This window comes from Malania oleifera, chromosome 12 (genome assembly GCF_029873635.1).
Source record: "Malania oleifera isolate guangnan ecotype guangnan chromosome 12, ASM2987363v1, whole genome shotgun sequence".
NCBI classification, from domain to species: domain Eukaryota; kingdom Viridiplantae; phylum Streptophyta; class Magnoliopsida; order Santalales; family Ximeniaceae; genus Malania; species Malania oleifera.
This window is the reverse complement of record NC_080428.1, coordinates 77,895,918-77,918,547: the sequence shown is the minus strand read 5'-3', so window position 1 is coordinate 77,918,547 and position 22,630 is coordinate 77,895,918. Positions and strand designations below refer to the sequence as shown.

The window sequence follows — 22,630 nt, the reverse complement described above, 5'->3', positions numbered from 1 at the left end:
AGACTCTTGATTACTACGTGACCGATAAAAAGAGGAGGTAGGTGAAGGAGAAGAAGGAATTCAAGATCACAAAAATAAAAAAATTTAAAAATATGATTGAACGTTCAAAATGTGATGTAGTTAAATAGTTTGACATAATAATTTCTCTTGGTAAAAAGGTTGCTCTTATTTAATTTGAGGTTTTATTTTTTTTATTTTTTGATAAAAAATTTCCCTTACCATTCAAAAATTTAAAAAGAAAAACAGAACTACAATTTTTAAAGCTATTAAAATATCAAATTTCATCTTTTCAATAATTCAACTTAGATTTTGATCCCTTTGGAACAAATTTATGTGTCTACCAACTGCTATTTCAATTCCCTCCCTCTCTCGTGACAAAAAGATATAGAAAATATACAAATAAAACAAAACACAGAACTTATTAATTAATGTGCCTATATATATATAACTCCACAAATAAAATCATTCAGCACCCAATTAACCTAAGGATTAATAAATAAAGTTTAGTAATAATGGGATAATATCATAATATAATATTAGGGAGAGAGAACCAGAGCTTTTGTCTTTTTTTTTTTCTCATGCATCTTAATGGCACAAGAACAACAATGGCTTTAAGGTTTAAGCCACGCCTCCTTGCAAGTTAACAACGCCTCCTCCCCCTCCCCACCTTCTTCCCCTTCACATATACATATTAAACGCAATAACCAAACAACCCAAAATCAGACATTCACCACAAGATACATAACCCCCGCCCATGCATGCAACGTATCTTCTCAATCAATCAATATTCATCAGTGAACCTGCTCTGCCAACGCCAAGCAGTTGCTGGCGTGCTGGCGCAGGAGCTGGTTAGCCTTGACGAGGTCCGCCCCGAACCCGGCGGGCCCCTCACTCAGCCCGTCGCCGCAGGTCACCGTGTCGGAGATCACGGCCGAGAGGTTGGTGCTGAGGGTGCCCTTGTCCTTGGCCTTGAGGCTGGTCAGGGAGGTCTGCAGGCTGCTGATGGCGTCGTCGAAGTTGTCATTGCAAGTGTCGAATGCGCCCCGGGCTGCCCCTTTCTTGGCCGCCTCGAGCTTGGCGGCCAGCGACTTGGCGCTGTTGGCCTGCTTGAGGGCGGCCTGGATCGCCTTCTCAGTGGCGGCCGCGGGGTGCACTTCCTTCTTCACCACTGCCTTGCAGAGGGCCTGGTAGTCGGCGTGGGCGCAGAGATTGGTGTTGCCGCTGTGGGCGCCCGCACCGCGGATGGCAGAGGCCGAGGGGAGGACGAAGAGGAGGAGGGCGGTGGCGGCCACCAGAAAGACCGGAGAGAAAGAGGCGTGGAGTTTCAAAGCCATTTTCTGGGCGTGGCTAGCTAGCTCTGTTAATGTTTTTTTTTGGGTAGTTTTTTTTTTTTTTTTTTTTTCTTCTCTAAGGGATTTTGGTTAGGGCGTTCTCTTCTTCTCCGCTCAGGGTCCCTCTGCGTGCGAGGGGGAGTTGGAGGAGGGGGATTTTGTGGGTTATATAAATAAGGACAGTGGGGGTAATTTAGATTTCTGGTACTATGGTTGTGGCAGGTTTCAAATATAGGTTGTTGCTCGAGGTTGGCCTTGATTTTAGCATTGCTCTTTGTGTGAAGGAAAATGCCTAACATTGTTCCCAACCATTCCCGTCTCGGTCAGAGATGACCTTTCTTTGGATACTTCTAATTTTCCTCTATTGAGTCTCGTGCAAAGTGAATCTGCGTCTGATTTTTAGTATCTAGCAAAGAGAGTATATATATCGAAAGGACTAGAATGAGAATGGTTGCAAACAACCAATAGAACCCTTATTTTGTACTAATTGACAATTTGTTTAGTGGTTTAGCTCGCTCTAACTCTTTTCTCTAGTTGCATTGGCCCTTGCCATGAACGCGTGCTTTTTGGGTTAATAAAAGAGATGACTTTTTGTGTGACATATGCATGAAATGAGTTCAAAGTGAAATGTTAGGGGAAAAAAAAAAAAAAAGGAACAAATAATGCATAAATCTCAAGTAACAAATTGAATTTTATTCCATTTGATTTATTAAATTAATGCTGCGTCTAGCACGGCGAAAAAGCCTAAAAAAATTCTTATATAAACTATCTTATTCGCAATTTATTTATTGCTTCTTGTTTAAATTAAGTCTCAACACATTGCTTGTATTTTCTTTTGTTTTTCGTTTTTGAGAAGTGCATAATGACGGATTATGTGTCCCTATATTTATTTTAAAATTCAAAAGTCATGAAAAGAAAATTCAAGAGAGGTGAAACCAGACATGATGAAACAATGAAAGGGAAAGGTAGTTTAAGACTTCGTTGAGTTTGTTTTTCTTTTCTTACTCATGGGGGCATCGGGAGTTGAAGTTCAATTTTTATTGACATGGTTAAATAGAGAAAATTTCAAAATCTAAAACTCAGAAAAGTAGTTTAAGACTAACTACGTATCAAGTTGTCATAAATTTCCTAAAATGAAGATTGACTTCATTTTTATTTTAAATTAAAATCGATATGAATTCGAATAAAATGTAATGTAAAATTGTATTGAATTTGTCAAAATAATTTAAATCTAAAACTTGGAACCCACATTTTCAAAAATATAATCTTAAAAAATTTTAAAAGTAATACATCTAAGAATTTTGCCAAACATAACCTAAGCTAGCCCAGTGGATAAACAAGATTAACCATCTCCTAAGAGTTTGCTGCTTAATTAAAGAATCGAATTTTAATGTAATCCCTTAGGAGTCTATAATCTTGTGCAGGGCATTTTGCTTGTCCCTATTCTAAACTTAACCCAAGAAGAAGACTGCGTGCGAAGCACAATCTAAGATGTAGAATAAGCAGATATTACACAAGAAGACCACATCTTTAAAAAAAATAAAAATAAAAATCCTAGGTTACTTTAACTCTAGTCACAATTTTATAATTAATCAATTTATTATTATGAAAAAAATTATTTTTTGCCATTATTAAATAAGGAGTACTTATAATGAATATGTATATAATAAATTTTCATAGTAAAGAAATGCCTCATTCGAAATCTTTATTTATTTTTGAAACTTACATCTTTCTTTTTTGAACAATTCAATCCAAGCTCAAAAAATAAAAAAATAATGACAGAATACTGAATTATGATTTTGGCAAACAAAAGTAAAGTAAAGAGATCTTAAAACTAGTATCTTGTTCCCTTGACTTGACTTTTAGAATAAATGAAGGACAATTTGCCACACAATTTCTAAAAGTCATATATATAATCTGGGAACTCTAACCATCATCGCGCCACTTTGAACACTATGATGCGGCACCAAACCCAAGTGGTAAAAGCCTCCCGCCCATTGGCGCACCCCTAGCATTCACCTGGATAAACTCTCAAGGAGAAACCAAACCCGTGATCTTGGGGTCACCAAAGTCACAAGTCGTACATACCATTTTAGTCAATCCGGCGACTTTTAAAAAAATCATATTTTGATTTAAGAAATATGCTGAAATACCCCCAATATATATGTGTGTGTGTTCCAACTAATATTAATGAAATATAGAAAAATAATATGCATCCAAATGTAACCCAACCCATAACTTCTCATATTGGGTGCGATCATATATACCAGCACTAATACACCGGATCCCATCAAAATTCTGCAGTTAAGTGTGTTTAGGTGAGAGTAGTACTAAGATTGGTGACCTCCTAGAAAGTCTTCGTTGCACTCTTTTTTTTTTTTAAATCCATTATCCATACATGTGTGCAACTCTTTCTTCCACACTCATTTTTATACTTAAATATTCCCACTTAAAATTTTTAATTTAATTGAAAGTTTTCATATTATGCTCAACGGATAGGCAGTGCCCACATTATATATGACCATGTTTGGCCACACTATCCTCAACTTTCTTTTATTTCTTATTTCATGAGTTGCATGCTCGGAGAGAAATGGAATGAATTCATAACAAACATAATCAAATTTATCACTTCAAAATTCATTTTATTCTTCTCGTGTTGGATTCCATTATGCAAACTAAATATGTTGTAGAAGAACTAAGATTATGTTTGCTCCACATAATCCTTATTTTCAAAAATAGATTAATTTTAATATGTTTTATACATACAATGAGTTGTATAAGAAATTATCAAACATGTTGTGAGTCCATAATAAAAAATAGATAAGGAGTAACTATTCCTATATTTCATCATTTATTACATGTTGAATGAAATAATTAAAAATATATAAGAAATAATTGTTCCTTTCATTTAAATTATATTCCATCTTATTCCAAGGAATAACTCTTCCATCGAATCAAACGAACCGTAAAATAATAACTAATAATCCCAAACTAAAGACGACCTCAACAAATAGGCAGCAACAATTTTTAAAGGATCAAAATTAATGACAATTTAAATAAACATTCTTCCCGATACTCCCTTAGTTTTATTAAGAAAATATTTCCGAAACTTAAATTGTGATTGCGAGTATGATACTAAGATTTTGTATTCGAATTTATATGGGCTAGAATGAAATTCGTCATAATTTTGTATTATATTTTAATCAAATTCACACAAAGTTAAATTTATTTTTTAAATTTCATATTTCCAAATATAAAGTTGTGCATATTGGCGGAGCAAATTTAGACCTTAAATTGGGATATGTGTATATTTAAACAAAACATTGATATAAAATTATCTTCAATTTCTTTTAAATTCACAAAACTCTACTTTAGTCAAATCCAAACTTTAAAGTGTCAAGTCAAAAACTCCCAAGCACTATGCTTTTAAAAAAATTTCCACTTCCTACGAGGAGCCAGATTCATCCAACTGGCACAAATAAAGAGTGATATGAAACACACCAAGGATGAAACAAATGGGAAGAAGGTTAGGTGCAGCATAATTCATGAGATTATAATCATAGACAAATATTAGAATTTTGATTGAGCGACGTTATTGGGCCTAGTCACTTTTCTGTCTCCACAATCAGTGGTATGGGTTGATAGTCCAGTGCATATGATAAGAAGCATAGGATTAACTTACCAATCCATGGCCAGACCTGTAGGAAAAAACAAGACTTGTTGAAAAATTGCGAAAGTATAATTGGAAGTTCTTTTTCTCCCAATTAATAAAATTAATTCTTATGATATGACAACACAAAAGTATATATTTTCAACAACACAAAATTAGCCAAAAAATAATCACAAATATCAATTACATCTCGACACATGATTTTATGTGAAAAAACCCTCTTCAAATTAAAGGGTAAAAACTACGAGACTTAACAGTCCATTCAAAAACTTTACTATGATAAAAGTTTTGGTACAAGATATAAATTTTCAACTATCACAATGAGTACATAACTCTATTTTTAGTTAACAGCAAGCAAGAGATCTTAAAAATCAAAGAGAAAAAGTTGAGAATTTTACCAAAAACATGGTTACTTTTCAAACCTCATATCTGACGCTACAGTGCTTGGACCACCAATCCGACCGTTCAAAATCAGCGTCTATGAGTCCTCTATCTACTGACAAAAAATCAACTCGATCGGACTACGGGTGTTCCTCCAATCGTCAATTGATCAAAACTACACTCTATCGCAAAAACTCATATTTTCTCAATGTGGTTACTGTTCAAAAGGCGTTATCTGGCACTACAGTGTTGGGATGACCAATCCAACCGTTCAAAATCAGCGTCTATGAGTCCTATATCTACTGACAAAAAAATCAGCTCGATCAGACCACGAATGATACTCTGATTGTCATTTTATCAAAACTATGCACTAGCAAAAATTCATATTTTCTCAATATGATTCTCCCTCTTTTGCCGCACGCTCTCTCACTTTTTATGATGGAATTTTCCATTGTCAACCGTAATTTTCTCTACTTAAATGAGGTGTAAAACGACCTCTAAAAATGCCCAATAAAGAGTCCAGAAAAAAAATAGACTAAAAGATTAAATGAATTTTTCCACATAGAAGGGATGCTCAAACCCAACACAGGCTTCATCCAATACAGAAAATCTTTTCGCCTACGGCACTGTGCTTCAATGAAAGCTCCCAAGTCGGCAAGTCCCACCCTCCTACTCTTGCTCTGCACTCAACAAGCTCATGATGGAAGTGTGCGTTTGTGTGTGTGTGTGTGAATATTAAGGGATTATTTAATTGAAAAAAGTGTTTGAATAATTGAAAAACCTAAACCTTAATTCTATGGGGGCAATAAGAATGTCCTACTGAGACTCCAAAATATGACCAACTTCAGTTAAAAGCCCTTAAACTATTCGTTTTAATTTGCTCCAACTTTCGCCCTCGCACTTTTAGAATCCGAAGTAGAAAGAACTGTGATGAGAGCAATAGATGACAAAAAGATTAGGTCATTGAGCCCACGTGTCAATATTTTACAAAGCAAACAATTTCCATCTGTACTTGAGCCATCTATGCCCACAACCCACATTGTATTAATTATCTAATTATGTAACAAGACATGACACTTATCATTAAACATTACAAAGAATTGTAATGTGACAGTACAAATCTACAACTTTCAGACCATCAAAGCATCTGTAGCATGGCATTAATCTATGCAGAACTGCAGATTCAAAAATCCAAATTTATCTACCTAACCAGTCAAATAAAATTGAGACATATTTGTCATTTTATTCTAACTTTCTAAGGTTGAAAGAGAATTTAATACAAAGTCAATAAATGCAGATTCACAGGATTCCGTCAGATGGCTCCAGATTCAAAGGTCAATGCGCCGCCACACGCCCCTCCTTCTGGCGCAAACCCAGTTCATCCCACCAACCATTGAAAATGAGAACTTCAGAAAAGCACTCATACAGTTGGCCATTAAAAATCAAACTTCACAAAGCACCCACTTCCCAACCCTTCCTTCCATTTTTTCATCCACACCCTTTCACATTTTCACTCCTGAATCCAGAGTCAAAAGAATCAGAATGTGAATTGCAGAGTTCTGAGATTCCCTCAGCTTCCTATGCCCGCCCTCCCCCAACCCCCTTCCATACGGAATTTCACGGCAAAACATTTTGGAGTCTCAGAATCTGCCAGCCGTCAAAAGCGAGGGGCACTGGATAGCCAGTTTCTATATTTGGTAAGCTATCTTCGGCTGTCCTGCTCTCTCAAGTCATCAGAAAAGATCCGAGACCAATCAACAGTAGAAAGGCACGAGAAATCTTAATTCAGAGGTTGTAACATTTGAAAACAAAAAGGACTTTGCTATGTAAGGACACCAGCTATCTAGCTAACTTCCATCCCCTTTCCTGCAAAATAGAGGAAGCATTAGTTGGTTGAGCGCGTGCCCACACACTCAAAAAGAGTTTGTAGCTAGAGCTTACCATCTCGGTATCTCCCATAGTCAGAAACACAATTTGTTGCTCCATACACCCCAGTCCAGCAGTACAAATATGGAAAGAGCCAATTCTGCCACAGAAAATGAGCATAAGAAATTTGCACAGCCAGTTGACTCTGAACACAAGGCAACTGAGTTGCGACTACTCTCGGCTGCAGCACCCCACATGCGGGCATTCCATCTGTCCTGGATATCGTTCTTTGCATGTTTTGTGTCAACCTTTGCAGCCCCACCCCTTCTGCCGGTGATACGCGACAACCTCAACCTCACAGCCACTGACATTAGCAATGCAGGAATTGCATCGGTCTCCGGTGCAGTCTTTGCCCGAATTGCCATGGGGACTGCATGTGATCTGTTTGGACCCCGTCTTGCCTCCGCCTCTCTCATCCTCCTCACTGCACCCGCAGTCTGCTTCACCGCCGTTGCTTCATCTGCTCGTTCCTTCCTTCTTGTACGGTTTTTCACAGGTTTTTCCCTGGCAACTTTTGTATCAACTCAATTCTGGATGAGCTCCATGTTTTCTGCTCCAGTAGTTGGAGCTGCCAATGGCATCGCAGCAGGCTGGGGCAACCTTGGGGGCGGAGCAACGCAGCTTTTAATGCCCCTTGTGTTTTCCCTCATCTGTGACATCAGTGCAACCAAATTCACAGCATGGCGAATAGCATTCTTCGTTCCTGCCCTGTTTCAAACCTTATCAGCATTTGCTGTGTTGATCTTTGGCCAGGACATGCCAGATGGGAACTTCAAGAGGCTGCAAAAATCTAGGGACAAACCAAAAGATAAATTTTCACAGGTTTTCTTTCACGGAGTCACGAATTACAGAGGGTGGATTTTGGCATTGACTTACGGGTACTGTTTCGGGATAGAGCTGACAATTGACAACATAATTGCAGAGTATTTTTATGACAAGTTCAATCTGAAACTCCACACTGCAGGAATTATTGCTGCGAGTTTTGGATTGGCAAATCTGGTTTCTCGGCCTGCAGGAGGAATAATCTCAGATGCAGTAGGAAAGAGGTTTGGGATGAGAGGTAGGTTGTGGAGTTTGTGGGTGGTGCAGACCCTGGGCGGTGTGTTCTGTGTCATTCTGGGGCAGCTCGGATCTCTTGGTGCATCCATCGCGGTGATGATTGCTTTTTCTTTCTTCGTCCAAGCTGCCTGCGGTCTTACATTTGGGGTGGTTCCCTTTGTTTCTAGACGGTGAGGTTTCTACAATCTGCTTGCATTATGTTCTCATTTTCAATTTCCCCTACACACAAATCATCCAACCTTTTGATAGGAAGTCAGCAGGCTACACGGCTCCCTGCTTTGCAAAGGTAGGGGAAGCCAGGAGTACAGTCACAGTGTACGCAACCTTACCACTGCTTTTCATGAAGAGAGGTTGTTTCCTTGGTGATGCAGGGGCAGCATCAAGGTTCTGCAGCCATAGAGAAATTAGAAGAGAGGAAGGGCAAGGGAGGAGAGAGGAGATACCAGTGGGGAACTCATGTCCAATTCCAGTTCAAATTCATCAATAACTGCCTACAACATGACTTTCACACACTATTTATAACAAAGCCTCTTTACATGAAATTACACATAAACAGCTAAAACTACATTACATTACATACCCCTACCTTACATAAATATTACAAACAACCCCCAAATACACAAAATACTATTCTAATTAATACTAAATACATGGTAAACTACTAATTAAACCTAACAATTATCAATCCAATTTTTCTTAAGTAGTCTCCAACATGAACCTTCCCAAGGTCTTGCTTCTTGTTCTACATCACTTGGACACCTGTGACCATCTAGCCCTTTGATATCTATATAAATTCAGTAGTTTTGGGCTGAAAACAAGCCGAGACTGAACTTCACTGTGTTCAAGCTCTTTGGTTAAATATTAGGCGTCCTTGATCCTAAGCTGAGCTTGAATATCTTTGTTTAAGCTTGTCTATTAAGGTACTAATTGAGTTAGGCTGAGCTTGAGCACACCACAGAATGGAAGCTTAGTACAATTTACAAAACAAATAACCTAATTTGAGAAATTTACTGAAATCAAGCATATATAAACAATTTCTTTAGTACATGAAATTATCATATACAAATAATTTTAAAGAATATATGTTATCATCTTATAAAACATGGAAGGCGAAACCTAACAAAATTATTTTAAGCATATTAGAAAATTTTCTCTTAATTGTTTTTGAACTTTTCTAAAATAATTTAATATATTGCATACTATTTCAGTGAATCTAGTCAATTGTATTAAAATACAGTTGCATCATAAGCTAAATTAAATATTATATCTCTACAAACAAGCTCTAAATAAGCATAGGACCAAACACTAAATGAGCTTGTCACAAACATGTTCACATCCCTTCTCATGAGCTCAGCTGAACCAAGCTGTATCATTTTCAAGTTTGGCTGGTTTACCATATAAGCATACAAAGTTATTTTTAAACTCGTTTTTTTAGTGTATTGGAACATGGATGAGCTCTCATTGAGCAGAGTTCCAAGCTGTTCATGAACAGCTTGATTTATTCGCATGCCTAGTATTATTAGACCAGTAGACAAATTAGCATGGATAGACAGAATATGGCGAGTACAGATGTATATGTCATCTACCTATGTTCTAGTTTTTATTCGAGTTATTGCTACAATGATCATTTTTTTTCACAGAACATAAACTACTAGTTTGGAAGTTCAATGGCTAGAAAGCATCAGCTTTACCTTATTGAACCAAAATTAAACTCTTGCTTTGTAAGTTTGTATAAAGTGTTAGTAATATATTTCTGAAAGGTTGGACTCTTAACATATGCAAATTTCAGTACGTGTAACAAAGACATATTGTTCCTCCAACACAGCTTGACTAAATCACAATAGATTGTTAAACCTTGAATCAATTCCGCGTTTTTCAATGGTGAGATCACCTAGAAAATGCTCACATGTACTCTCAAAAATCAAGGAATGTCATAATTTACAGGTATAAAAGTTTCACAGTGAAGGGCAATCTAATGTCAAGAGATAACATAGAAGTTTATATTCATCTAATTTTCTAGTATACATCCAAACATCATTTCCCCCCGGTAATGGTATAAAATCATATGCAATATGCATAAATAGAGAACAGAAATAGGGAGGCATATAAATTGTACAGCTCTTAAGTAAACTCCTTGCTTTCCTTTTATTTTCTTTGTATACATACAAAGATTAACACTGTTGATGGGTCACCAACTGGTCAGGAGCAAGACTAAACAGTGCAAGTTATGTTCAGACTTGAAATGATAGTGTACCATCAGGACATTTAAACAAACATTGGTGAAATCTTAATGAAACAGATGATCGGTGAACGAACCGATCTAGTCTCTCAAATAATAATATCAAACATTTCATGTGCTTTAGCCATGGGTAGTTAAGAAATCATCCATCACTTGATGATTGGAATTAATTCGAGGTAAATAGGCAAGAATAGGCAGTTGACAGCTTCCACAAGGAGCCAAACAACATCCAAATTAACTTCCATAGTTGTAAGCTCATCATGTTTATTGCTAGAATATTTAAGTCATATCATCTGGTTTTGTTATACTATTAAAGTGCTGATGAAGTATTTTATACTGTCTATTTTATGTGGCTACATTGTCCCTTTGAGATGCTCACCTAGTCACCCTACAAGATTTCATGTTCTTTCAATCCATGGTCTTCAGGTCACTGGGGATAATATCTGGTATGACAGGAGGTGGTGGAAATATAGGTGCTGTTCTGACTCAGCTAATTTTCTTCAAGGGATCCAGATACTCCAAAGAAAGAGGAATAACTCTCATGGGCATCATGATAATATGCTGCACCCTTCCAATATGTTTACTACACTTCCCACAATGGGGAGGGATGTTTTGTCATCCATCATCTAAAGAAAATGCCACAGAAGAGGATTATTACCTTTCGGAATGGAATTCAGGTGAAAAGGAGAAAGGTTTGCACGAGGCAAGTTTAAAATTTGCTGCAAACAGCAGGAGTGAAAGAGGTAGAAGAATGAACTCTACAGGCACATCAGTCAGCGAGAGTCCACCGACTGTCTGATGTTTGCCTGTTGCTTCTCTTGTGGGTTAAACCATTAAGTAGTCCCCCACAGCTGTCTGCACTGCTCATGTTTAAGAAGAACTTATGGTTGTCATTTTAGTAAAGTTTATAGTATAAGCAAGGTAAAAGTTGCAGAGATTTTGGAAAAAAAGAAGAGGTATATGAAAATTGTTGTTTTGAATCTTTGTTTTTCGCTTCATGGCTCTCAGCTCACATAAATGAGAATGAACTAGAAGTAATTTGTTAAGTTATTTCCCACTTGTCTCTTGAGTGTTCCATGCGACTTTTCACCATTAGTAAGTCAAAATTTTAGATTTGTCCAAGATGAAATCTTAGCTTTGTCCTTGTTTATACAAACTATAACAAATACAAGCAAAGGATGAAACCATAAAATTCCATCGAAGATATCAAACAACCAGTCTTGTAACAAATGAACCCCCCTAACACAATGTTTGGTACATAAGAATGGAACGGATTTGCTAATTCTATTTATACATGTTTGTCGTGCAATTTTTTATTCCATTCCACTCCTAATCCATTCCATTCCAGGCTTCCAGCATACCAAAGATTGCATGACAGAAAAATTATAGATTTTCCTTAGATCTCTTAAACATTTTCTCATCAAGAGGAACAAGTATCTAAGCTACTGTTTGGATGATTTATTATTGACAACAACCATCCAAATTACAACAATAGGTCAGCAGCAATAAAGATGAAGCTTTGAAACAACAGCAGTATCACAAACTTTGTGGAGATCTTTCAATCAAATTTAACACTGTAGGATAAATCTTAAGATTAATTCTATAAAAAGATATAAAAATTCCAATAAAGCAATAATTGACCTTTATGAAAAGGAGATAAGCATCAGCCTAGCTAAAGCGGAGATAAACCATTGTTTCTCAAATTTCATCAATAGAAAGAAAGACCCCATCAAAGTTCCATTCGAAATCAAGTATCCTTTGAGCATAAAAATCAACATGGTGACAGGGGCCATTGAATATAATGGTAAGATTAGCCATATAAATGACATTACGACAGTGAAAACATAAAATTTATGCTATGTCAACATTGTCATGAGGGCTTCCATTTGTCTAGCTGTCACATTCATAATTGTTGATTTTTTAACTTCAAATACTGTATGAAATACAGCGAAGCTACTCAAATTCAAAAGACACCCAATTGCACCCTTAATAGTCAGATAATACTGTCAGTGATATTAGTCTAACTGTCAGCGATATTAGGCTAAAACAATGAACCTATAAACAATAACCAAGATGATACACCAAAATAAAAAAAATTATCAACGGCATTGTGTTCTCCTAATCATACAAAATCATAGCAGCTCAGAACTCCTAATGCACAGCCAAAGTTCCAAAACAAAATATCATTCAGTTGCAAATTTCAAGGAATTAAAAACAATGTAAGACCTTAGTAGTCTTCCACATGACCGGGTAGCCAAGTTTCTTTCAATACAAAAAGTAAAGCTTCAGGAGCAATGTAAACCTCATAGTTGGAAGCAATTTCAAATTTGAGAGCTTTTTTTATTTTGAAAAAAATGTAACTATGAATGATGAGAAACACAGATTGTTCAATACTCAATTACTCAGCTGCTGCAAAAGCAGAACAAGGAGCCAAAACTCTTTTTTTTCTTTTCTTTCTTTTCTTTTTTTTTTGGACATGTGTGTGTGTGTATGTTGAAGAAGGGGTCTAGCTATGTCTAGTTGCACAAACACATAACTCCCATACTTTAAGCAACATATATACAAAGACAGACAGCTTCATTGCATCTGTTAGAAGCAAATCACATGCTCACAACCGTTTATAGGGACGATATATTTTGTTCTGGAAGTTGATAAACAGACACAGAACACTGTTAAGAGAGAGATGATAATCGCATAGGCTGCAGTAGTTACTTTGTGGCATTGTTTCACAATTAAATTCCAATGCGAGGAAATTCTTATTATACCAGCTGCTTTTATCAGCCAATACAGCTGCCAGGTAGTTCCCCTGCATTTCAAAATGTAACTATGTAACTTGGCTTATGGCACAAGAAATGTGCTTTTAGCCCAGTGTAGTTGGATATTGCAGAAAGGGGAAATTGATAAATTTATTCCTTTCCATATACAACATTGTACTATGAATGGTTAGTGCTCTGATTTGACAAGCCAAATTCGAAGTACCTCTAAACCAGGGTAATCAAAAGCCCAATGTGTTGGGAATAAAGAACAAATTCCCGAAACCTGTGAGAAACAAAATAGAAGAAAAAAAAAATAATGCCAAAGAAAAATCAATCATACACACAAGACAATATTTACGTGGTTTGGCAATTTTGCCTACGTCCACGGAGTTGCAGGGATTTCAATATTATCAGGAAGAAAAACATAGAGAGTGCAACGATACAATGCTCTCCCTCTCACTCTCTCTCGCAGGTACAACCACGCCAACCCTAATCACCCGAAAGCAATCCTTTTTATATGTTGCGCCTAGGGTTCCGTTCCGAATTGGCTCCAAAAAATTTCCCGGGACCCCCACGAGTGCAATACACGGCCCAAGCCATAGTGCTCATGGACTAAGCCTTAGGATAAAAATCTCTAATTAAATAGAGGTCGGGTCGTCATCCAAATTAAAACACAACTAGGCTCCACAAAAGCCCAACACAATGTCCTTAGGGCGCCAAGGTCTCCAATCACCTAAGGCACTAGGTGCAAAGCTAGGCACTTACCCAAATAAAAGGAAGCACTATAAATAAATATTTACTCAAAAGTTAACTAATATAGAAATCAATAAAAATCGTCATCGAGTAAAGACTATCCTTCAAAATATATGCTTCATGTATGATAAAATAAAGGCTCATTGAAAATATAATCGATAAATCTTCAGAGTCTTCAAAGTTCAATAAGAAAATAAAAATCAAAGATGCAATAAGCAAAAAATCTTGTGATGCTCAAAAGTTCATAAGATCAAAACTCCTTTGAAATTGGAACAAAAATCACAACAATCATTAGTCTGCTTACTTCCATTGGCCACCTACTCTTTGCCATGAAAATTCATCTATTGTACTTCATGTTATGCACCCATATCATTGTTAGAGCCTTAAAGCAGAAAATAAAGTGTAAAAAATCAATAAATAATAAATTCATTTTTTCAGAAAAATAAATAAACAAAGACTTGAACAAACTTTTTTTCTTAACCCAGGCACTCGCAAGAGCCTAGGTGGCGCCCAATCAACATAGCCTCACCTAGGCACACCTAAGCTCCTTATGAGTCCTTTTGACAGCATCACTCAAAACCATATGAAAGAGTTGGAAGTTGGAGCCCAAAAAAAATGAGTAATTAAACCATCTGACCATCAAATGTTGCAATTTTGTGTATAGGCCGGGAAGCCAAGTCAAGAAAAAATAATACTTTTGGCAAAAAGCAAAACAAGGAAAGAAATTTTAATTTAATTATAAACTGATCTTGTTTTTGCTTGCTATCAAATAATAATTAGTCGCTTCTTGACAATCCTGTTAAAAAAAATATGTTTTATTTATTTATTTATTTATTTATCTATTGTGGCTTTTTATCATAGCCGTTGGATCGTCCCTAAATCCAACGGTTGTGTAGTGTCATATATATGTTTGTAAGTCATGGGAAAAAGTGTGTATTGCTTGTCATTTTGTGCAAGGAGAGCTAAAGGGGGCTTTCTCTCTCGGAAAATTTTTTCTTCACTGATTTGATAGGTGAAGGGGTGTATAGTGGATCTGGGATTGGGGAGAGTCTGATCAGATCTTGTACTACCATCGTTTCATAGTGGATTTTTCTCCAGGTGCACGCTCCGTAGACGTAGGCAATCTTGCCGAACCATGTAAAATCTCTCGTCTACATTTTTCCTATGAATGTTCTTTGTGCTATTTATTTTGTTGATCGGAAGATTAAAATCGTTGCGCGTCAACAAATGGTATCAGAGCACGGTTTCGATTGGGTGCAGATCTAATAGATCAGATCAGATCGAAAGAAATTTTTTGGATCTATAGTTTTTCTGCGGGAGTGCTCAAGATTAGAGTGGTTCGTTCATATTGGATTGAGGTACGCAGATTCAGATCAGGTGCCGGAAAATTATTTCAAAATTTTTCAATTGAAAAATCGAATTGAGGTACGCGGATTCAGATCAGGTGCCGGAAAATTATTCCAAAATTTTTTCAATTGAAGGAGAATCATTTTTGAATTGAAGGTGTGAAAATAATAATAATTCGAAAGAAAAAAAAATTTCGCAAATGAAGAATATGATGAATAGTATCAGAATTGGATGACAAACCCAGATTCAGAATCGGGTCGGGTACAGAACGCAACGGGTTGACACGTGGGTTAAGAGGTTGGGTTGCAAGTCGGATCCAAGCAGAACCCGCCGGGTCAAGGCACGGGTCAGCATTCGGATCAGGTAGAACACGTGCGGGTCACACGTGCAGTGGATCAGGGATTTGGGTCGAGCGGAACGGGTCAGACCCAACAACTGGGTCGAGACGCGGATCCTCCCCGCGGAGTGCTGACGTCACATTGACAACATCCTGACAGGTGTTAACGTCGGAGGAGAGAAAAAAAAAAAAAAAGAGAAAAAAAAAATTTAATGGCGAGTACTTCGACAACCAAGTTCGAGGTGGAGCCGTTGATGGAAAAAAATAATTTTTGTTTGTGGCAGAGCACTGTGAAGGATGTGTTGGTCCAACAGGGACTAATTAAGGCACTGTATGAGAAAGACAAGAAACCAAAGACCATGTCAGATGATCAGTGGGAGGAGCTGGAAATGAAAGTGGTAAGTACCATTCGCTTAAGTTTAGCTCCAGAAATTAAATATAGTGTTGAATGAAACATCACCAGCTGAACTTTGGAAAAAATTGGAGAATATTTATATGTCCAAGTCCTTAGTTATAGACTGTATTTGAAGAAATAGTTGTATCAGTTGAGGATGACTGAGGGCACAGAAGTCAGAGACCACCTCAATTATTTCAATAAGATAATCACGCAGTTGCTGAGTATTGAGGTAAAAATTAAGGAGGAAGATAAAGCACTGATTTTGTTGTATTCGCTTCCCAGTTCACTTGATACTTTGAAAATCACACTAGTGTTAGGCAAGGAGACTCTTACAGTTGATGAGGTGACTACTGCAATTCTGGAGAGTGAGAATTTTCACAAACCAGATTATCCAGGACATGGAGAAGGGTTGGTGGCTAAGGGTGAGTCTAGCCAATAGCGGGGCAGGAGTTCTAACAGGGGTAATTGGAATCGAGGAAAATCTCGATCCAAGTCCAGTGGTAAGAATGGGAACTGGAGGAGTGGTTGTTTTTATTGTGGGAAAGAAGGGCATATGAAGAAGGACTGTCTAAGGAGGAAAAGAGATTTAAAGGAAAATAACAGGAAGAAGACTGAGCAGGCTACTGTAGTGGAGAGCAATTCATTAGTTTTTGATAGGGATCTTTTGGTTGTTACTACAGGTTCCAGTTACTTAGCCGATACCTGGACTTTGGATTCGGCGTGCTCATATCATATATGTCCATATAGGGACTGGTTTGACTCCTATGAACCAATCTCTAGAGGGACGGTGTTGATGAGTAATGATGCTTCCCATGGTATTCTTGGTATTGGAATGTTCAAAATCAGGATGTTTGATGATGTGGTTAGAACCATCAAAGATGTGAGGCATGTTCCAGATCTGAAAAAGAATCTGATTTCCTTGGGCTCTTTGGACAGTAATGGTTTCTCTTTTTCAGTTAGGGATTGTGTGCTGAAAGTGGCTAGAGGTTCACTAGTAGTAATGAAGGGTCATCTAAGGAACAATTTGTACACTCTAGTGAGTAGCACAGTGACAAGTGGAGCTACAGCTAGTACCTCTTTGGATACAAATACAGATAATACTACTCTATGGCATATGAGACTGGGTCACATGAGTGAGCGTGGTTTGCAGGAGCTGCACAGGCGGAACTTACTGGGAGGTTATTCTTGTTGTAAGCTTAAGTTCTGTAAATACTTTTTGTTTGGTAAACAGCGCAAGGTGAGTTTCAGGACAAGAAAGCATATGAGCAAGGAGGTGCTGGAGTACATTCATTCAGATGTATGGGGTCCAGTACAGGTACAGTCTCACAGTGGTGCTATTTATTTTGTCTCATTTATTGATGACTTTTCCAAGAAAGTCTGGGTGTATTTTCTGAAGCACGAGAGTGAGGTATTCAATAAGTTTAGGGAATGGAAAACTCAGGTAGAGAAACAAACAGGGAAACAGGTGAAATTTCTGAGATCTGACAACGGACTGGAGTACAAAAACAGCCACTTAATTGACTTCTGTAAGGAAGAGGGGATCACTAGGCACTATACAGTTCCACATGGGCCATAGCAGAATGGGATAGCTGAAAGGATGAATATAACATTACTAGAGAGGGCAAGATGTATAAGGATTCAGGCTAATCTGCCTAAGTCATTCTGTGCAAAAGCAGTGAGTATAGTATGCTACCTGGTAAACAAGTCTCCTTCTGCAGTTACTGACACAAAGATTCCTGAGAAGGTATGGACAGGTAAGCCAATAGATTACTCTGTGTGTAGAATATTTGGTTGTCCATCGTATGTGCTTGTACAGGAACAGGAAAGATCAAAGTTGGACTCCAAGTCCAAACCATGCGTATTTCTTGGTTTCCAAGGAGTGAAGGAATACCAGTTGTGGGACCCTATGGCATGGAAGGTGGTCATTAGCAAGGATGTGGTCTTCGATAAGGAAGCCATGTTGAAGGAGAATGTTGCTAAGAAGGTGGAGTCTGATTCAGTGGGAGCACCTATTCAGGTGGAGCTGGATAGTATTCAAAATTCAGGTATGGGTAATACTTAGACTATTGTTGTTGATTCTATTGCACTGGATACAATGAGACAGGCTACAATTCCTCAGGAAATTTCTCAGACAGGTGATAGACATGAGCCTACAAGGCTAACCACCGACAGAGAAAGGAGGAATTTTAAGCCTCTAGTCAGGTATGGGTTTGAGGACTTAGTTGCATTTGCTCTGATTATTAGTAGTGGAGATCCTTCTGATTTTCAGGAAGCAGTTCAGAGTTCTGAACGAAATAGTTGGCTTTGAGCCATGGTTGAGGTGATGGAGTCTCTTCAAAAGAATAACACTTAGGGGTTGATTTAGAAGCCTAAGGACAGGAAGCTGATTGGTTGTAACTTGTAAGTGGGTTTTCAGAAAGAAAGAACCTACTTCAGAATCAGAAGGGATAAAATATAAGGTCAGGTTAGTAGCAAAATGATACAAACAAGAAAAAGGTATAGATTATAATGAAATCTTTTCTCCTGTTGTTAAGCATGCTTCTATTAGATCCTTGTTAGCATTGGTTGTCATGCATAATTTAAATCTAGAACAGATGGATGTAAAGAGATTTTTCCTTCATGGTGAGTTGCAGGAAGATATCTTTATGGAGCAACCGGAGGGGTTTGTGGAACAAGGTCAAGAGCACCTGGTATGTAAGTTGAATAGGTCTCTTTATGATTTAAAGCAATCCCCTAGGCAATGGTATAAAAGGTTTGATTCTTATATGTTGAGAATTGGGTATGTTAGAAGCAGTTATGACAGTTGTGTTTACTTCAGATTGCTTAACAGTGGTGTATATATGATCCTTATGCTATATGTGGATGACATGTTGATTGCCTCTAACAGTATTGATGAGTTGAATGTGTTGAAAGTCAGGTTACAGGATGAGTTTGAGATGAAGGATCTTGGTGCAGCTAAAAAGATCCTTGGCATGGAAATTAGGAGGGACAAACAACAGAAGAAGCTATGGTTGTCACAGGGTAAGTATATTGAGAAGGTGTTGGAAAGGTTTAATATGGATAAGGCTAAACCAGTAAGTACACCTCTAACTGCTCATTTTCAGTTGTCTGCTAAACTATGTCTTTCCACTAATGAGGATAAGTTGGATATGGCTAGTGTGCCTTATGCTAGTGCAGTAGGGAGTCTGATGTATATACTATGGTATGTAGTGAACCAGACTTGTCATATGCAGCTAGTTTGGTAAGCAAATATATAGCTAATCCAGGTAGAATGCATTGGAATGCGGTGAAATGGATTTTCAGATATTTGCGTGACACTTATGATTATGGTATCTTGTTTGAAAGTAATGATGATTGTAATGCTCAGGATTATGTGGACTCCAATTATGCAGGTGATTTGGATAAGAGGAGGTCTACTTCTGACTTCATTTTTACCATAGCCAGTGGTTCCATTAGTTGGAAGGCTATGTTGCAACCTATTACAGCTTTATCTACTACAGAAGCTGAACACATAGCTTTGGCAGAGGCAGGTAAGGAGGCTTTATGGTTAACTGGATTGATTCAGGAACTTGGTGTTATGCAGGATAGGTTACACGTATTCTGTGATAGTTAGAGTGCGATCCACTTGGCAAAGAATCAGGTCTACCACTCTCGCATGAAGCATATTGACGTGCAGTACCATGCAGTTAGAGGTTGGGTTGAAAGTGGTAAGTTCCAGTTATTGAAGATCCACACAGATGGAAATGTTGTAGATATGCTCACAAAGTCTGTTACATTAGCTAAGTTCAACCGCTGTCTGGACTTAGTTAATGTAGTCTCTTGTTGATTGTTGACAGAGCATCCCAAAGCGTGGGGATGGAATGTTGTACTTGGCTGTGATTAAAAGCCAAGGTGGGGATTGTTAAAAAATATGTTTTTATTTATTTATTTATTGTGGCTTTTATCATAGCCGTTGGATCATCTCTAAATCCAACGGTTGTGTGGTGTCATATATATGTTTGTAAGCCATGGGAAAAAATGTGTATTGCTTGTCATTTTGTGTGAGGAGAGCTAGAGGGGGCTTTCTCTCTAAGAAGATTTTTTCTTCACTGGTTTGACAGGTGAAGGGGTGTACAGGAGATCTGGGATCGGGGAGAGTATGATTAGATCTTATGCTGTCATCGTTTTATAGTGGATTTTTCTCCAAGTGCACGCTTCGTGGACGTAGGCAATCTTGCCGAATCACGTAAAATCTCTCGTCAACATTTTTTTCTGTGAATGTTCTTTGTGCTATTTATTTTATTGATCGGAAGATTAAAATCGCTGCACATCAACAAATCCCAATCTGATAATTATTGTAGGGGTATGCATGTGCATTACTGATAATAAATTCACTGAGCCATCTTTCTAGTAGCAGGCTAGACTTATTAGTTATCCCCATTTTATAAATTCCTTGTTCAAGGAAACCAAGGATTGTGTGCCGCAGTGGGTAACTGGCCCTATCGCACACAGGAATAATCATGGAGATGTAGAAGGGTTCCTATTTAATCTTGGATTTTGGGATGACATAAAGAGATTTGACTTGGTGGGCTCGATTTGGGGTCAGTGAAGGGAAGACTGGGCTCCTTAACCTTTGTTTCACAAGCTCCACTGGCCACATGGTATCCACGAATGCACTGTCCTTTCTTTCTTTCCCAAATTAAGAAATCATATGTTATCGCACCAATCAGATGGAGAAGCACACCTCTCCCATCGGTGACCATTACATGGACTTCTCCCATTGGAAGACAATCTCACTGCTCACACATTTTATCCACTCCTTTGGAAACTTTTGCCATCCCTTTCATTTAAAATCCCTCCCTGTAACCTAAACATTCTCTCCCAATGCATCACCTAGCACTTGTACTCCCCAAGAGCATTGTACATCCAAACACTTAAGACTCCTAAGATTATTGGGTTCTCCTCTCTGAGCTCTCTCTAAATCACATTACTTTACTTATATGCAACACTGCCTCATCCCTAAATTCAAGAATACCCGTCTCTAAGCATTAACCCCAAAATCTTTTCCGCAGCAAACTCGAACCAGATGCAATCAAAAGCACTACACACAAGCACATATTCAGTTTTCTATAATTCAAAATGAGGGAAACCATAAGTGGAAAAAATTAAAGGGGAGGGAACCATGACACACCAATCACTTAGATAACAAGAAGGAAACAGAACAGTTCCAAAGTATGAAATATATTACAAATTCCTAAAAAAACAGTGAGATGAATTTCTAGGTACAGAAACCCAATAAATAGAACTAAAACATAGTTGAAGCACAGAAGCAGCTTAAGAATTAAAGAAACAAAAACCCAGAGAAGTACTTGGCGAGTGAAAGCATGCTGGCAGTGGCAGGGCTTTTCCGACACAATCAATCGGAAGACGAGAGGACGAGGAACAGAGGAGTGAGAGGTGGAATTAATAAAACGAAAACAAAAACAAGCAAAACAACAGATGCAACAGGCCCATCAGTCAGTTTGGCTGGTGCGGGAAGTAACTTACTGGGCCTCGCCGGCCTCATTCTCATCTTCATGTTATTTTTCCTATTTCTTTACTCTATTTTTCTTATTAATTATTAAACATTATCTTTAAAACACATAATATAAATAATATTTAGATATAACTTTTTTGTGTATTTTTAATGAGATTAATTGTCATATATATGTATTTTAATAATTAATTTTGACAAAAATATCATAATTTAACATATATTTTATATTATTTGTTCAACATAATTGATAAATATTGATAAATTCATATGAATCATATAATATTTATAAAAATTGTATGTAATATGTAACACTTTAAAAATATTATGAACATATATATACATATAAATTCAGTTTAAATGTAAAATTAATTGAGAAAAATAAAATACAGATGTAAATCTTAATAATATTGAATGAGGATTTAAAAAGTAAAATTTGAGTAAATTTTAAATATTTTATTTTATAATATATGGAAAGTTAAATACTTATTAAATTACATGTGTTTATGCATTTATATATATATATATATATATTCATATATAATTGTAATTTTTTAATATTATAACTTTTTTGTAGAGCCAAGTTTTATTCATTGATCTTTTCAAAAGTTTTCTTAACTTGTATGTTTTGATTTTCGCTAAGCGTTGGTAAGGCAGTGAAAATCCGTTGGTCAGCCCGTTGTTGCCAGGAGTGCGTTTTGGGTGGTCCCGGTGCCGTTCCCGATTAGGAAAATTTAAAACATTCAAGCTTTGAAAACCTAGAAAAGAAGATGGATAAACTAGTTCAAAGTATCATGAACAAAGGAAAATTCTTAAAAGAAGATAAGAATGAACGAATAGAAACAAGCAAAAGAACTGATAAAAAAGAACTACAAATATCAATTGGCAAAATAGAAAGACGTTTATCAAATTGGAATGGTAA

The 22,630-nt window shown here is 37.2% G+C and overlaps 2 protein-coding genes and 1 long non-coding RNA gene across 3 annotated transcripts; 1 reads left to right on the top strand and 2 right to left on the bottom strand.

Annotated features, from left to right (window-relative positions):
• Positions 1 to 791: 791 nt before the first annotated feature.
• Positions 792 to 1,334, bottom strand: LOC131144019 (pectinesterase inhibitor-like). Its single transcript, XM_058092362.1, has one exon. It carries the CDS (start codon positions 1,332 to 1,334, stop codon positions 792 to 794), a length of 543 nt encoding a protein of 180 aa, XP_057948345.1.
• A 5,072-nt stretch (positions 1,335 to 6,406) lies between these two features.
• On the bottom strand, positions 6,407 to 21,669 carry LOC131145124 (uncharacterized). The gene is made up of 3 exons (XR_009133995.1): positions 21,545 to 21,669; positions 7,324 to 8,754; positions 6,407 to 7,248 (listed from the first exon to the last, which is right to left on the bottom strand). It is a non-coding gene; the product is annotated as an uncharacterized LOC131145124 (long non-coding RNA).
• Positions 6,793 to 11,653, top strand: LOC131145123 (high affinity nitrate transporter 2.5). The gene is made up of 2 exons (XM_058094214.1): positions 6,793 to 8,537; positions 11,033 to 11,653. The coding sequence occupies exons 1-2, from the start codon at positions 7,393 to 7,395 to the stop codon at positions 11,403 to 11,405; spliced, it is 1,518 nt and encodes a 505-aa protein (XP_057950197.1). The 5' UTR covers positions 6,793 to 7,392; the 3' UTR covers positions 11,406 to 11,653.
• Positions 21,670 to 22,630: the final 961 nt, after the last annotated feature.